At 44.9% G+C, this 14,774-nt stretch overlaps 1 protein-coding gene across 1 annotated transcript; it reads left to right on the forward strand.

The window, feature by feature from the left end:
- Positions 1-7,484: 7,484 nt before the first annotated feature.
- On the forward strand, positions 7,485-9,691 carry LOC143808123 (uncharacterized). Its single transcript, XM_077290433.1, has 6 exons — positions 7,485-7,570; positions 7,660-7,734; positions 7,842-7,928; positions 8,028-8,241; positions 8,335-8,494; positions 8,606-9,691. The coding sequence occupies exons 1-6, from the start codon at positions 7,526-7,528 to the stop codon at positions 9,621-9,623; spliced, it is 1,599 nt and encodes a 532-aa protein (XP_077146548.1). The 5' UTR covers positions 7,485-7,525; the 3' UTR covers positions 9,624-9,691.
- The last annotated feature ends 5,083 nt before the right edge of the window (positions 9,692-14,774 follow it).

Below are 14,774 nucleotides of genomic sequence, written 5' to 3' on the forward strand. Positions count from 1 at the left end.
TCTTTCTGTCGACATTCTGGATAGAAGAGAAAACCAGCTCCTCTTGGGCCAAAACGGAACCACCAGGATTACTGTTGGTCTTTCGTACCGCATCTTCCTGAGTGTTCTCGGGATCAGTGGAAGGGGTGGAAAAGCGTACAGAAGACCTTCTCCCCAATGTTGAGACAGCGCGTCGACTCACTTCTGCTCCCTCTAGAGGATTGAGAGAGAAAAATGCTCTGGCCTTTGCATTTGACCTGGTGGCTAGGAGATCCACTCGAGGCATCCCCCACTGCTGGCACAGACTGCTGAACACTTCTGGATTAAATTCCCATTCTCTGGGATCTACTGTCGTTCTGCTTAAAAAATCTGCTACCTGGTTTTTGGCACCCTCCAGGTGAACTGCTGAGATGGACCTGACTGATTTCTCTGCCCATCTGAAATTCTGGTCTGCCAAGTGCTGTAGAGATGGGTGTCTTGGGCCTCCTTGGTGCCTTAGAAATGCCACCGCTGTCACATTGTCGGACAGAATCCTTACGTGTCTGTCTCTGACTTGAGACTGGGCCTGGTAGAGCACTTTCCAAATTGCATAAAGTTCTCTGAAGTTTGATAACTTGGCCGACACTTCTGGACTCCACTTCCCTTGGTAGTATGTCCTTCCTATGTGCCCGCCCCATACGTACTGGCGTCTGTGGTAACAGTGACACAGGGATAGAGAATCAATGGAGCTCCCACTTTCAGGTTTTCCGGGACGGCCTTCTGTCCCAAGATTTCAGAATCTGCTTCTGTAACCCCCGTGAGTGAAATTGGCTCCATTTCACACAGGGAATCCAGGCCGTCATTAAGCCTAGGACCCTCATTGCTTCCCTTATAGAGGAAGTGCTTTTCCTGAACCGGTATATGTTCGCGATTAAAGTCCTGCCCTCCTTACTGCATCCCACGCGGTCTGACCGTGCTGGAACGCCTCTCCTGAGGCCGGCGCTGCCGCTGGCGTCCCGCTCTCCGGCGCTTGTCGCGATCGGAAGTGACGCGGCCGCTAGACCCGGAGGCTGGAAGCGGCTGCCGCGCTTGAGAGCGGCCACCGCAAATGGTAGCGGCCGCATGCTGAGATCGGCCGTCGTGTTGGAGATGGCCGCCGCATACACCCCCCAGCAGACAGGCGCCCGGACCGAGAGCCCCCAGTATGGAAGAAACTGACCCGACCCCAGGAGCAGTGCTACACTGGGGAGGCTGAGGGACCCCCCATGGCAGGTATCAGCAACAGGTGTCTTGCGGTGGGGAAGGAAAAGGCTGGGCCCACCGATCTCCACCATCTGTACAGCACCATCGGAGGATAAGCTTGCCGTTCCTATTCACAGTGGGACAGGAAAAACACTGGTGGGTGGAGTGGGGAGGGTCCTTTTAACCGCTTGTTGTTCCTGTCCCACTGAGGGTAAAAAGGACGTCCTCCAATGGTGCTGTCCGGTGGTGAACTGGAAAAAATCATTTTGTGATGGAATGAACATTTTTCCATAACCACTTGACAAAAATTTAGCGTCAGAAAAGAGCACCTTATTTAATATATCACAATAGAAACTGTATAAAACTGATGTTTTTCTATGAATTTTTTAATTAAAATAACCTCTTATAGAACTGAACAGGAAGAAAAAAAATTAGGCCTCGTTCACAAGCCACGTGATGTCTTATTTGCAGCACTTTATTAGGGGTTATTCAAGTATATCCACTCGAACTATTGAGGCAAACTGTAAAAACAAAACTATGGATTTCGGCAGTGTTGCTGATAGATTACACTATTGTGTCCAAAGCAGGTCAAATGGAATCTAAAGATTCATCTTGTGGACTCCGCTTACCTCCTTAAAATGAATGGCTATGCCGACGGTAACATGTGAACATTGTTATCAGTTATTCAAACGTAACCGATTGATTACACAGCATACAACATTATAAGGTTGCTCTGTAGATAGGTCATCAATATCAAATTGGTGGGGGGTCGGAAACAGGGATCCCTCATCAACCAGCTGTGATCTGCCCCAGCGATAACCGGATGTAAACAATGTATGAGCTGGAAAAGCACAGCTCTGTATGTACATTGTTTATCAGTCGCTCCCGGGTACTTCACCTTATCTGCCAATCACTTGAATAGTTAATAAGGTGAATTACCTGGGAGTTGTCCATTTAAAAAAAAATAACAGAGCCTGGCTGTTAGGGTACCGTCACACAGTGCCATTTTCATCGCTACGACGGCACGATTCGTGACGTTGCAGCGTCGTATGATTATCGCTCCAGCGTCGTAGACTGCGGTCACACGTTGCAATACACGGCGCTGGAGCGATAATTTCATGACGTATTTGCGATGTAGAAGCCGTTGGTTACTGTGCGCACATCGTATACAACCTGTGTCACACAATGCAATCATGCCGCCACAGCGGGACACTAGACAACGAAAGAAAGTTTCAAACGATCTGCTACGACGTACGATTCTCAGCGGGGTTCCGGATCGCAGTAGCGTGTCAGACACAGCAATATCGTAAATGCATCGCTGGAACGTCACGAATCGTGCCGTTGTAGCGATCAAAATTGCACTGTGTGACGGTACCCTTAGAGTGCTCTGCATTATTTACATCCAACCAATACCAATGGAGATAACAGCTGATCGGTGAAAGTCCAATATGTAGAACCCACACCTATGTGATATTGATGAGGTATCCTACGCATGGGTTATCATGACGTTAGACATGGACCACCCTGTTATCAACCATGTGAATGAGCCCCAAGTTCTAGCTTGTGGAGGAAACTGTGTCAGCAACCTTATAAAAAATGTTTAATATACTCACAGATTAAGGCCTCACTCAGACGTCTGAGTTGTACATACTGCTATTTACATGTCCCTGGTTTTTCACGGACAGTGTGCCATGCAAAACATGGAGACATGACCATTTCTTTCCCAGCAGCATGGATGGAGTTAGAAAAAAATACATAGAGCACAAGAATGGCATTGGTGTTTTGTCAGTATTTAACATTGCAAACGATAAGCAAAGCTTTGTTATTTACATCTTTATCCATCCGTGAAAATCGGTGAAGAGAAGAAACGGACCCATGGACCGTACACTGATGACATCGATACAGGTTTTTTTTTCACAGATGTTTAAGTCCGAAAGGAGAACTGCCACATTTCTATTTTTGACAGTTTTGTACCTCACGTACCTTTTCAAGAAATCCACCCAACTAAATTTCTTAACCACTGTCATTATTTCCCTGCTAATCAGAACCTCATGAATGTAAAGGTGACCTGTATCAGGGGCAAACATACAAATTCTTCTCACAAAATTAGAATATCATCAAAAGATAATGTATTTTGGTTCTTCAATACAAAAAGTGAAACTCATATTATATGGAGTCATTACAGAGCTCTATTTCAAGCTTTTATTTCTGTTAATGTTGATTATGGCTTACATCCAACGAAAACCCCAAAGTCATTCTCATTAAATTAGAATAATTAACAAAAAAACACCTGCAAAGGCTTCCTAAGTGTTTTAAAAAGGACCTTCGTCTGTTTCAGTAGGCTCCACAATCATGGGCAAGACTGCTGACTTGACAGATGTCCAGAAGGCAGTCATTGACACACTCCACAAGGAGGGCAAGCCACAAAAGGTCATTGCAAAAGAAGCTGGTTGTTCACGGAGTGCTGTTTCCAAGAATATTAATGGAAATTTGAGTGGAAGGAAAAAGTGCACAAGCAACTGGGATAATCACAGCCTTGAAAGGATTATTAAGAAAAGGCCATTCAAAAATTTGGGGGAGATTCACAAGGAGTGGACTGCTGTTGGAGTAATTGCTTCAAGAGCCACCACACACAGACGTAGCCAGGACATGGGCTACAAGTATCGCATTCCTTGTGTCAAGCCACTCATGAGTAATAGAAAACGCCACAAGAGTCTTAGGCTACTTTCACACTAGCGTTAACTGCATTACGTTTCAAAACGTCTTTTTTCAGAAAAAACGCATCCAGCAAAACTTTTTGCTGGATGCGTTTTTTTCCCATAGACTTGTATTGGCGACGTATGGCGACGGATTGGCATACGTCGTGTACGTTTTACGACGGATGCGTCGAAATTTGGCGACACGTCGTCTCAAAAAAACGTAGATTGTAACGTTTTTTGTCTCCGCCTAAAAAACGTGTCGCGACGCATCCTGCGGCATACGTCGTTGGCTGCAATGGAAGCCTATGAGCGACGGATGCGTCGGGACACGTCGTACGACGCAATGCAGCGCTGCAATACGTTTTTTTTACACTGAGCATGCTCAGAAGAAGTATTTTGTTGCCAATTGGTCAGACACCCCCAAATCTATATAAACCTGGCCTGGGCCTTGAACCCCACATATGCCAGCAAGACACAGAGAAGCAAAGAAGCCTGCCAGCAAGAGCCAGCCTGCCACAAGACCCCAGCCAAGCACAAGACCCCAGCCAGCCTGTCACAAGACTGCAGCCAGCCTGCCACAAGACTCCAGCCATCCTGCCACAAGACTCCAGCCATCCTGCCACAAGACTCCAGACATCCTGCTACAAGACTCCAGCCACCATAGCCAGTGTGAGTATTGCAATTTTAGTGTGCATCTGTGTGCCTGTGCATTTCTGTGTGTATGAGGTACTACTGACTACAGCAAGAGCTTAAAACCTGAAGAGAACCTGAGGCCTGCCATCGTCCTGCACCAGCCAGTGCCATGCTAGAGTCCAGATCCACCATGATGCCAGCCACTGTGAAGACCTGCTGCTTCAGCCAAAGGATTGTCAGCCTTTTGTATGTGTGTGTGTGTATGCGTCTTCTGATTGGTTTCACCTTTCTGCCTTTGTTGTACATATGTGTATTTGCATAAAGCTATGTGCGTGCATGTGTATGTGTGCATTTTTGGACGGCTGTGTGCTTTTGTACCATGTGCCTGCACCATATTATGCCTTTGCCAATTTTATGCCTGTTCATGTGGGAGGGTATGTGTCCATGTGCAGGATTGCATCAGGATGTGGTCAGGATTTTCCATCAGTATTTGTACGCCAAAACCAGGAGTGGGTGATAAAAGCAAAAGTGTGCCTGTTTTCGTATTATACTTTACCTAATTTTTACACTCCTGGTTTTGGCTTACAAATACTGATGGGAAATCCTGCCCAAATTCTGATGCGATCCTGAATGTGGACACATACCATGCATGTTTTTTGGGTACGTCTTGTTGATGGCATGTGCATTTGTCCATGCTGTATAATTGGTTATTTGCCTTTTTCTGATGTATTGACTGTATAGTGGTCTGTGCAGCATGTGGTTTAAATTTTTTTTTTTTTTTTTTTTTTTTTTTTTTTAAATCTGATGTGTTTTTTAAAAAAGTCTAGCGGTGTGCAGCTTGTGGTTTGAATGTGTGAGTGTGGGGTTTTTCTATTTAATAAAAGTGTTGAATTTTTTTTTATTACAGTTATAACCATTTGCAGTTGAAGTACTTGTATTTAAAATAAAGAGCATGTCAGCTCCTTGTGATTTTTAAAAAAAAAAGTGCAAAAAAAAAATTATAATAAAATGTTTATTAAAAAAATGTCCGTAGTATTATTTCATAAAGGTAAATTTAAAACTGGTGTATGTACCAATGGTTACACATGCAATACAGGGTTGGTTGAGGGCTCATTTTTTTTAATAAAGGTTAACCTGTAAAGTATTTTTTTTTTTTTTTTGGGGGGGGGGAGAGGTTATTTATTTTAAATAAAATGTGTCAAATATATTTTTTCATGGTGTTAACATTAAAAAATTTTGTTTTTTGGGACATGGAAATGAATGGTATAACGTGCAACTTTTTGGGGGGGTTTTGGTGTTCACCTGTATGAACATTTCTGACATCATTTTAGTAGGGTGTTTATCATTGAACATTACCTAGTTCAGGGGGTGGTCTAACTATAGATCCATTATACATATAACAGATAAACCAGGACCGCAGCCGCTGCCCACCAGGACACAGCCGCTGCCCACCAGGACCACAGCTAAAGAGCTAGAAGTAAGTTTTGAAGACCCCAATCTGCTACTTCAATGTGTCGAGCAGATTGCAAGTGTGTCTTTAACTTACAGAACCACCAGGACACAGCCGCTGCCCACCAGGACACAGCCGCTGCCCACCAGGACACAGCCACTGCCCACCAGGACACAGCCGCTGCCCACCAGGACCACAGCTAAAGAGCTAGAAGTAAGTTTTGAAGACCCCAATCTGCTACTTCAATGTGTCGAGCAGATTGCAAGTGTGTCTTTAACTTACAGAACCACCAGGACACAGCCGCTGCCCACCAGGACACAGCCGCTGCCCACCAGGACACAGCCGCTGCCCACCAGGACACAGCCACTGCCCACCAGGACACAGCCGCTGCCCACCAGGACCACAGCTAAAGAGCTAGAAGTAAGTTTTGAAGACCCCAATCTGCTACTTCAATGTGTCGAGCAGATTGCAAGTGTGTCTTTAACTTACAGAACCACCAGGACACAGCCGCTGCCCACCAGGACACAGCCGCTGCCCACCAGGACACAGCCGCTGCCCACCAGGACACAGCCACTGCCCACCAGGACACAGCCGCTGCCCACCAGGACCACAGCTAAAGAGCTAGAAGTAAGTTTTGAAGACCCCAATCTGCTACTTCAATGTGTCGAGCAGATTGCAAGTGTGTCTTTAACTTACAGAACCACCAGGACACAGCCGCTGCCCACCAGGACACAGCCGCTGCCCACCAGGACACAGCCACTGCCCACCAGGACACAGCCGCTGCCCACCAGGACCACAGCTAAAGAGCTAGAAGTTTTGAAGACCCCAATCTGCTACTTCAATGTGTCGAGCAGATTGCAAGTGTGTCTTTAACTTACAGAACCACCAGGACACAGCCGCTGCCCACCAGGACACAGCCGCTGCCCACCAGGACACAGCCGCTGCCCACCAGGACACAGCCACTGCCCACCAGGACACAGCCGCTGCCCACCAGGACCACAGCTAAAGAGCTAGAAGTAAGTTTTGAAGACCCCAATCTGCTACTTCAATGTGTCGAGCAGATTGCAAGTGTGTCTTTAACTTACAGAACCACCAGGACACAGCCGCTGCCCACCAGGACACAGCCGCTGCCCACCAGGACACAGCCGCTGCCCACCAGGACCACAGCTAAAGAGCTAGAAGTAAGTTTTGAAGACCCCAATCTGCTACTTCAATGTGTCGAGCAGATTGCAAGTGTGTCTTTAACTTACAGAACCACCAGGACACAGCCGCTGCCCACCAGGACACAGCCGCTGCCCACCAGGACACAGCCGCTGCCCACCAGGACACAGCCGCTGCCCACCAGGACCACAGCTAAAGAGCTAGAAGTAAGTTTTGAAGACCCCAATCTGCTACTTCAATGTGTCGAGCAGATTGCAAGTGTGTCTTTAACTTACAGAACCACCAGGACACAGCCGCTGCCCACCAGGACACAGCCGCTGCCCACCAGGACACAGCCGCTGCCCACCAGGACACAGCCACTGCCCACCAGGACCACAAAACGATGTCCTCTTCTGACAGCCCTCCTCCACAGCAACAGCGTGTATCGGTAAGTTAACACAAAATTTTTTTTTTTTTTTAAATTTCTTTAAATTAAATTTTTATGGATAACTACATGCATACATTATGTTTCAACAGGAAGCTGAATCAGATGAGGAGCTGTCAGAAGGGGGCGAGACGGGTGGAGAGATGCAAGTGGAGGAGGAACCAAGTGTAAGTAGTGGTGAAACAGTTGCTTCGCACATCACACTGCACCATACACAAAACAGATTACTAAACACCTGCCTACCTTAACTGAGAATTTGTTTCCTTCATTTCAGGCTGCTGCTGCTGCTCCTGCTGCTGCCGCTGAAGGCTCTCCCAGACAGTCCCAGAGTCGGCGGACTCGTCGCCACGGTCGGCCATCAGTGAGTTTTTTTTTTGGGGGGGAGGGGGATTCTATTGGTACTTTAGTATTTCAGTGTACTAATTTGTTTGTTTTCCTTTTTTTTTTTTTTTTGACACAGGCTTCACAGCGTGCTCCCGCAGAAGAGGAGGATGATGATGATGACATTGACATCGATTGTCTCATCGAGGAGGTTCGCGAGCGGGAGCCGCTGTGGAACATGGCTGACCGCAGGCATGCTGATACCGGTGTCACCCGTCGGCTCTGGGACGAAGTGTGTCGCAACCTGTTTCCAAGGCGGGAGAGCCTTCATCCTCAGCAGCAGAGCAAACTAGGTAAGTATTCACTTTCCAGTGATGTTTTGAGCTGACTGTAATGTATTGCATTTACCAATTTTTTGTATTTTCTTTTGATTCTTGTCTTCACAGTTGGAAAGGTTAGGAAGCGGTGGCGGTCACTGAGGGATCGCTTTAAGAGGGAATTCAATGATGAGATGAAGGCCCCGAGTGGCTCTGCAGGAAGGAAGAGGAGCAGATATAAATATGGCCAGGCCCTCTCCTTCCTGAGGCGAACCATGCTAAGCAGAGTGTAAGTATTCTACAGCCCAATTATAACCATGTTAACCTGTCTACTTAGTTTGCTTTCAGTCAGGGCTTTTTCATTCCAATGTATTAATTTCTTTTGTTTTTTCTTTCACAGCACCTTCTCCAGCCACCGGGCGCCTGCATCTTCCTCTGCGCCCTCTGAAGCGATCCCTCCTGAGTCCGCCACTGAGGGCCACGTCGGTAGGCCCCACACCTCTGTCCCCTCCTCTGACCCCTCTGTCCTCTCCTCTGACCCCTCTGTCCCCTCCACTTCATCCGCCCCAAGCAGTGGAGCATTATTGCAGGCTTCATTGCTCGCATCTGATGCTGAACAGTTAGCGTTCCCTTTACCCCACCCCTCTGATCCTGCCACCTCGACACCACCATTAGGTTCGTGGCGGCAGCGCCAGAGGGGTCAGGAAAGGAGCTATGCTCCTGAGTTCTTACACCTGAATGCATCCTTCCAAGGCTCTTTCAAAATTTTGGGAGAGCAAGTGACTGCTGGTTTCAACATGGTGCAATCACGCATCAGTGAAACAAGCCAGGAAACCAGCAGTCGCTTGGATAGGCTGCATTCAGCTGTAAGTCCCGATCCGGCCAACCTTTTTTTCCAATCCATGCTCATGAGCATGGAGAAGCTTTCTTTTGAGCAACAGATGCGGGTAATGAATACCTGCCATAATGCTGCACTGCAGGCCATTAATGAATCGACCCACACACCTCACCGCACCTCCACTCCAATTCCACACCAGGCCCCATTTCCACACCATACCCCCCATTACCAAACCCAGCCCCAATACCCACACCAGCAGCATTACCAAACCCAGCTCCAATCCCCACACCAGCACCATTACCAAACCCCACGCCACTCCCACTACCCTACCCAGTCACAATACCCGACCCAGTCCCCACAACAATCCCGGCCCCTAGACCAAATTACTTCCCCAATGTTTTCCTTACTGAACTTTTCTCTTCCACCTACCCCAACACCACCCCCCTCTGGTCAGCCTCTTGGTTTAACCCCCACTTCCACTGCACCCCAAACAAGTAGGGTTTCCCCACCTATCGACGTGGTCCAACCTTCCGGCACATCCTCCTCTCATATCTCCACCCAACACTTTGAAAATTTGTAAAGTGTGTAAATAAGATTCTAAAAAATGTTCTAATTTTTCTATAAAAATGTTGGAAAATATATATATATTTTTTTTGCAAAACAAAAAAAAAAAAAAAAAAAAAGAGTTAAAATAAAATTCGGATTACAATTCTACTCTTTGTGTGTGTGTGGATTTATTAAGGTAATATAATAAAAAAAGGTTTAATAAAAACAAACACCAGACATGTAAAGGGTATAACATAATGGTTTTACTAGCAAGAAAACCACGCTTTTGGGCCTTTTTTTTGGGGGGGGGGGCAGAAACACTTTTTTTACATAACCAAAACACATGGGAAACAGGTTACACATGGGAAACAGGTTACACAATCATGTCTTGCCACGGGATCCGCCCGACAGGTGAGACAAAATAATCGGCAAACTGGTCCCTCATCCTTGTAACTGAACTTGTAGAGCGAACCGAGCTGCTGCGGTAGTCCCACAAGGTGGTCTCCAACTCTTCATCATCCAAAGAAACGGGCTCCTTTGACAGGACAAAGTTGTGGAGCACCACACAGGCTTTAACTACCTCGTCTATAGTTGTTGTTTTCAGCTTGATAGCCGTCAGCAGAACTCGCCACTTCGCCGTCAATATGCCAAAGGAACACTCCACTACTCTTCGTGCTCTAGTAAGCCGGTAATTAAAGACCCGCTTGGTATGGTTTAAGTTCCGGCTACTGTACGGTTTCAGTAGGTGCAGCGACAGTTGAAAGGCTTCATCACCTACAAAGACATATTCCAGGGCTGGGTCATTTGTTCCTGGCAGTGGTCTGGCTGGCGGGAAATCGTAGCTCTCTCCATAAAGGCAACGACCCATCGGAGAGTTTTTAAACACTTGCGAATCATTGGACCGTCCATACGCTCCAATGTCCACGGCAAGGAACCTGCAGTTGGCGTCTGCAATAGCCATAAGGACGATGGAGAAATACTTCTTATAATTATAATACTCCGATCCTGTTCCTGCCGGTTTCGCAATCCTTATGTGTTTCCCGTCAACTGCACCCACACAATTAGGGAAATTGCAAATTTGCTGAAACTCTTCAGCACTTCGCAACCAGATTTCCGTGGATGGTTGGGGGATATACTCTGGTTGCAAAGTGGTCCAAACAGCCCGACATGTGTCCTTCACTATTCCAGAGATAGTTGAAATGCCCAGCCTGAACTGATAATGGAGCGAAGTCATAGATTCACCCGTAGCTAGGAAACTTTATAAAAAAAAAAAAAAAAAAAATGTTAAAAATTGTTTGTCTGTGCAATTTTTTATAATATGGCACTGTTAATTTTTTTTAAAATGACAGGAGACCCAATAAAACCAGCATGAATCCGGTGTAAAAAAACAGTGGAATGTCCGCCAAGAAAACCCAAATTACATGCTGCAGAAAATAGTGCGCAATATGTCAGCGCAGTATTGTCTGCAGCATGTAATATAACATTCAAAATGACCAATGACAGGAAAAAAGCAGTTGCATGTCATCAAACCCAAAAAACCCAAAAAAAAAAAAACTGCAGAAAATGCAACGCAATATTTCAGCACAGTATTTTCTGCAGTCTGTTATCTAACATTCAATATGAGCAATGACATTTAAATAAAGCAGTTGAATGTCCGCCAAGAAAACACAAACTACATGCTGCAGAAAATAGTGCGCAATATGTCAGCGCAGTATTGTCTGCAGCATGTAATATAACATTCAAAATGACCAATGACAGGAAAAAAGCAGTTGCATGTCATCAAACCCAAAAAAACCAAAAAAAAAAAAAACTGCAGAAAATGCAACGCAATATTTCAGCACAGTATTTTCTGCAGTCTGTTAACATTCAATATCAGCAATGACATTTAAATAAAGCAGTTGAATGTCCGCCAAGAAAACCAAAACTACATGCTGCAGAAAATAGTGCGCAATATGCCAGCGCAGTATTTTCTGCAGCATGTAATATAACATTCAATATCAGCAATGAAATAAAAAAAAGAGGCTTACCGCAGGGTCACCATCAGCCGCTCCGCCGGTGTGATGGCAAGCCTCATCCTTGTATCCTGTCTTCGGATGACATCCTCCAGTTTTGCAAGCAAAAAATCAAAATGTTCAATCCTCATCCGCACGTAGTTGTGGAATTTGTGTGGATTGTGCCGCAACTCCAGGTAGAGAGTGGACTGGACACCCCGGGTCATCCGTAGTTGATTAATCGGATGAATCCACATTCGTCTTCGTCTCCGTTGCTGCAGAAGCATCCTACGCCTTTCCGCTGCCGCCTCCTTCTCCCGCACTATGATATCCAGGCGATTTGTCTCAAAGATAACGTCGGTAACCAAACTAGCAATCCTCCCAAGAACACCTTCCATCGCTGCCACAAAACTAAAACCCACAAAGATGGGCTGTAAATACAGTACTATATAGTTTTTCAAATTTTCCAGTAGCCAATCAAATTTTGGGAGCCTCCCCTTTTAAAAACGGATCCGTCGGAAAAACGGATACAACGGATGGTAAAACGGATACAACGTATGCAACGCATCCAGTATTTTCGACGGAAACGTTTAGCGGATTTGCGACGGATCCGTCGAAATGCTGGATGCGTGGCATACGTTTGTCACCGTTTTTCAATTTTTTGACGCATCCGTTTTTTCGGCAAAAAAACGGATTTGCGACGTAATGCAGTAAACGCTAGTGTGAAACTAGCCTTACCTGGGCCAAGGAGAAAAAGAACTGGACTGTTGCTCAGTGGTCCAAGGTATTGTTTTCAGATGAAAGTAAATTTTGCATTTCATTTGGAAATCAAGGTCCCAGAGTCTGGAGGAAGAGTGGAGAGGCACCCAATCCAAGCTGCTTGAGGTCTAGTCTGAAGTTTCCACAATCAGTGATGGTTTGGGAGCCATGTCATCTGCTGGTGTAGGTCCACTGTGTTTTATCAAGACCAAAGTCAGTACAGCTGTCTACGAATAAATTTTTAGAGCACTTCATGCTTCCCTCTGCTGACAAGCTTTTTGGAGATGGCAATTTCATTCTCCAGCAGGACTTGGCACCTGTCCACACTGCCAAAAGTACCAATACCGGTTTTAAAAACAACAGTATCACTGTGCTTGATTGGCCAGCAAACTCACCTGACCTTGACCACATAGAGAATCTATGGGGTATTGTCAAGAGGAAGATGAGAGACACCAGACCCAACAATGCAGACGAGCTGAAGGTTGCTATCAAAGTAACATGGGCTTCCATAACACCTCAGCAGTGCCATAGGCCGATTGCCTCCATGCCACGCCGCACTAATGCAGTAATTGTTGCAAAAGGAGCCCCGACCAAGTATTGAGTGTATTTACTGTACATACATACATTTCAGTAGTAGGCCAACATTTTGGATTTTAAAATCATTTTTCAAGCTGGTGTTATAAAGTATTCTAATTTGCTGAGATAATGACTTTTGGGTTTTTATTGGCTGTAAGCCATAATCATCAACATTAACAGAAACACTTGAAATAGATCACTCTGTTTGTAATGACTATATAATATACAAGTTTCATTTTCTGCATTGAATACCTGAAATAAATTAACTTTTTGATATTCTAATTTTGTGAAAAGCACCTGAACCATTGGGGCAACCTGTGCAGCCACACAGGGGCTCCAAGAGGTAAATGGCCCCCATTTTGACTTCTAAATCATTAGGAATTGTTCACTATTATGACATATTGGACTGCAAAGGGCCCATACAGTTTTGTTGCACTGGAGCCCTTTTCATTCTATGTCTGACATTCACCTGTACAGTAGAATTGTTTATTCCTTTTTCCTTCCTAGTGTAAAAACTGAGTGGCTAATATAGGTGCCCGGATCATAGTGCATAAAAAGTGGAACAATGGGAGGACTATAATACTGTGTGGGGTAGGGGGATGTGTGGGTATTATACTGAGACAGGTGATCATAGTCAGAGGAGGCATAATACTGAGGGGCTAATATACTGTGTGGGGAATTACACTTGTGGGGGTTGATCATACTGAGTGGAGACATAATATTGAGGAGATATACTGTGTGGGGGCTGTGGGGAATTATACTGAGGGGGGTGTTCATACTGAGTGAAAGCATAATACTGAGGGGCTTTCATGCTGTGTGGGGAATTAACAGAGGGGGGTGATCATACTGAATGGGGGCATAATACTAATGCACCATGATACTGTGTGGAGCAATGACATTGTGTGGGGTTATCATACTGACAGGTGTGGGGCATTTTTGAGAGCATCAAACTCTATAGTGGCAATGAAAGGAGTATTGTGGGTGAGAAAACTAAGGGGCTTCAATAGGGACATAATTTCTATGTCTCTCCTCCCCGTTTATAATGCTGGGAGGCTAGATGAGATACGAGCCTGCCAAATATGGATTTCTTTATCCTTGGGGGGGGGGGGGGGGGATGAGGTAATTAGAACGATTGCTATGTGGCTCAATTAATTTTATGTACATCTTTAACTGTAGCAGATAAAGAAAAAATCAGAAATAGATGCACTCTACAATGAGAAGTGAGCAAATAATATTTAGCAGAAATTTACAAATACTGGTAGCTGACAAAAAGAATGGTTTGGAGGCAGTAGTTTCTGTCAGAGAATTAATGTAAAAATGGTGATATGTCTACACACAATATACAATAAGCACAAATTCCTATACCTGTACACACACACTAATGTAGTTATGAACATATTTTAGAAACTAGAAAAGTCAAGATTAGTTAATACAAACTGGCAAATATTAAAAGAACGTACAAAAGAGTGTTGTGTTTGTTTAAGCTGTAAACATTTTAATAAAGTAATATGCAGAAAACAGTGTAAATCTTTGAGGAAAAAAGCAAAAAACAATGTATATGAGGATTATTCATAAAATAGAATAATGAAACCGATTTGCCTTAGTGAAGTTGTGATTGTTATTGTGTAAATATTGAGTATTCAAAGACTTCTACACCATCAGAATAGAAGAATTTCTCTCTTTGGCTTTTGAAAGTGATAAACTATGACACTTTGGAAAAAAAAGGATTTAAAAAAATAAATAAATAAAATCCTTGCCTACATTATATTGTGGTTAAAACTAACAGACTTCTCCTAATGTATTTGCAGTGTACTTTGTTGTGGAGCATTGTCAGTGTGTATGTTCAATGGATCCATAGG

This window comes from Ranitomeya variabilis, chromosome 2 (genome assembly GCF_051348905.1).
Source record: "Ranitomeya variabilis isolate aRanVar5 chromosome 2, aRanVar5.hap1, whole genome shotgun sequence".
Taxonomy (NCBI): Eukaryota; Metazoa; Chordata; class Amphibia; order Anura; family Dendrobatidae; genus Ranitomeya; species Ranitomeya variabilis.

Excerpts from the sequence above, each read along its gene's own strand:
- LOC143808123 (XM_077290433.1), top strand. The coding sequence starts at position 7,526 with ATGTCCTCTTCTGACAGCCCTCCTCCACAGCAACAGCGTGTATCG. Across the intron at positions 7,929-8,027 it reads GTCGCCACGGTCGGCCATCA|GCTTCACAGCGTGCTCCCGC; the intron begins GTGAGTTTTTTT and ends TTTTTGACACAG. Across the intron at positions 8,242-8,334 it reads TCAGCAGCAGAGCAAACTAG|TTGGAAAGGTTAGGAAGCGG; the intron begins GTAAGTATTCAC and ends TTGTCTTCACAG.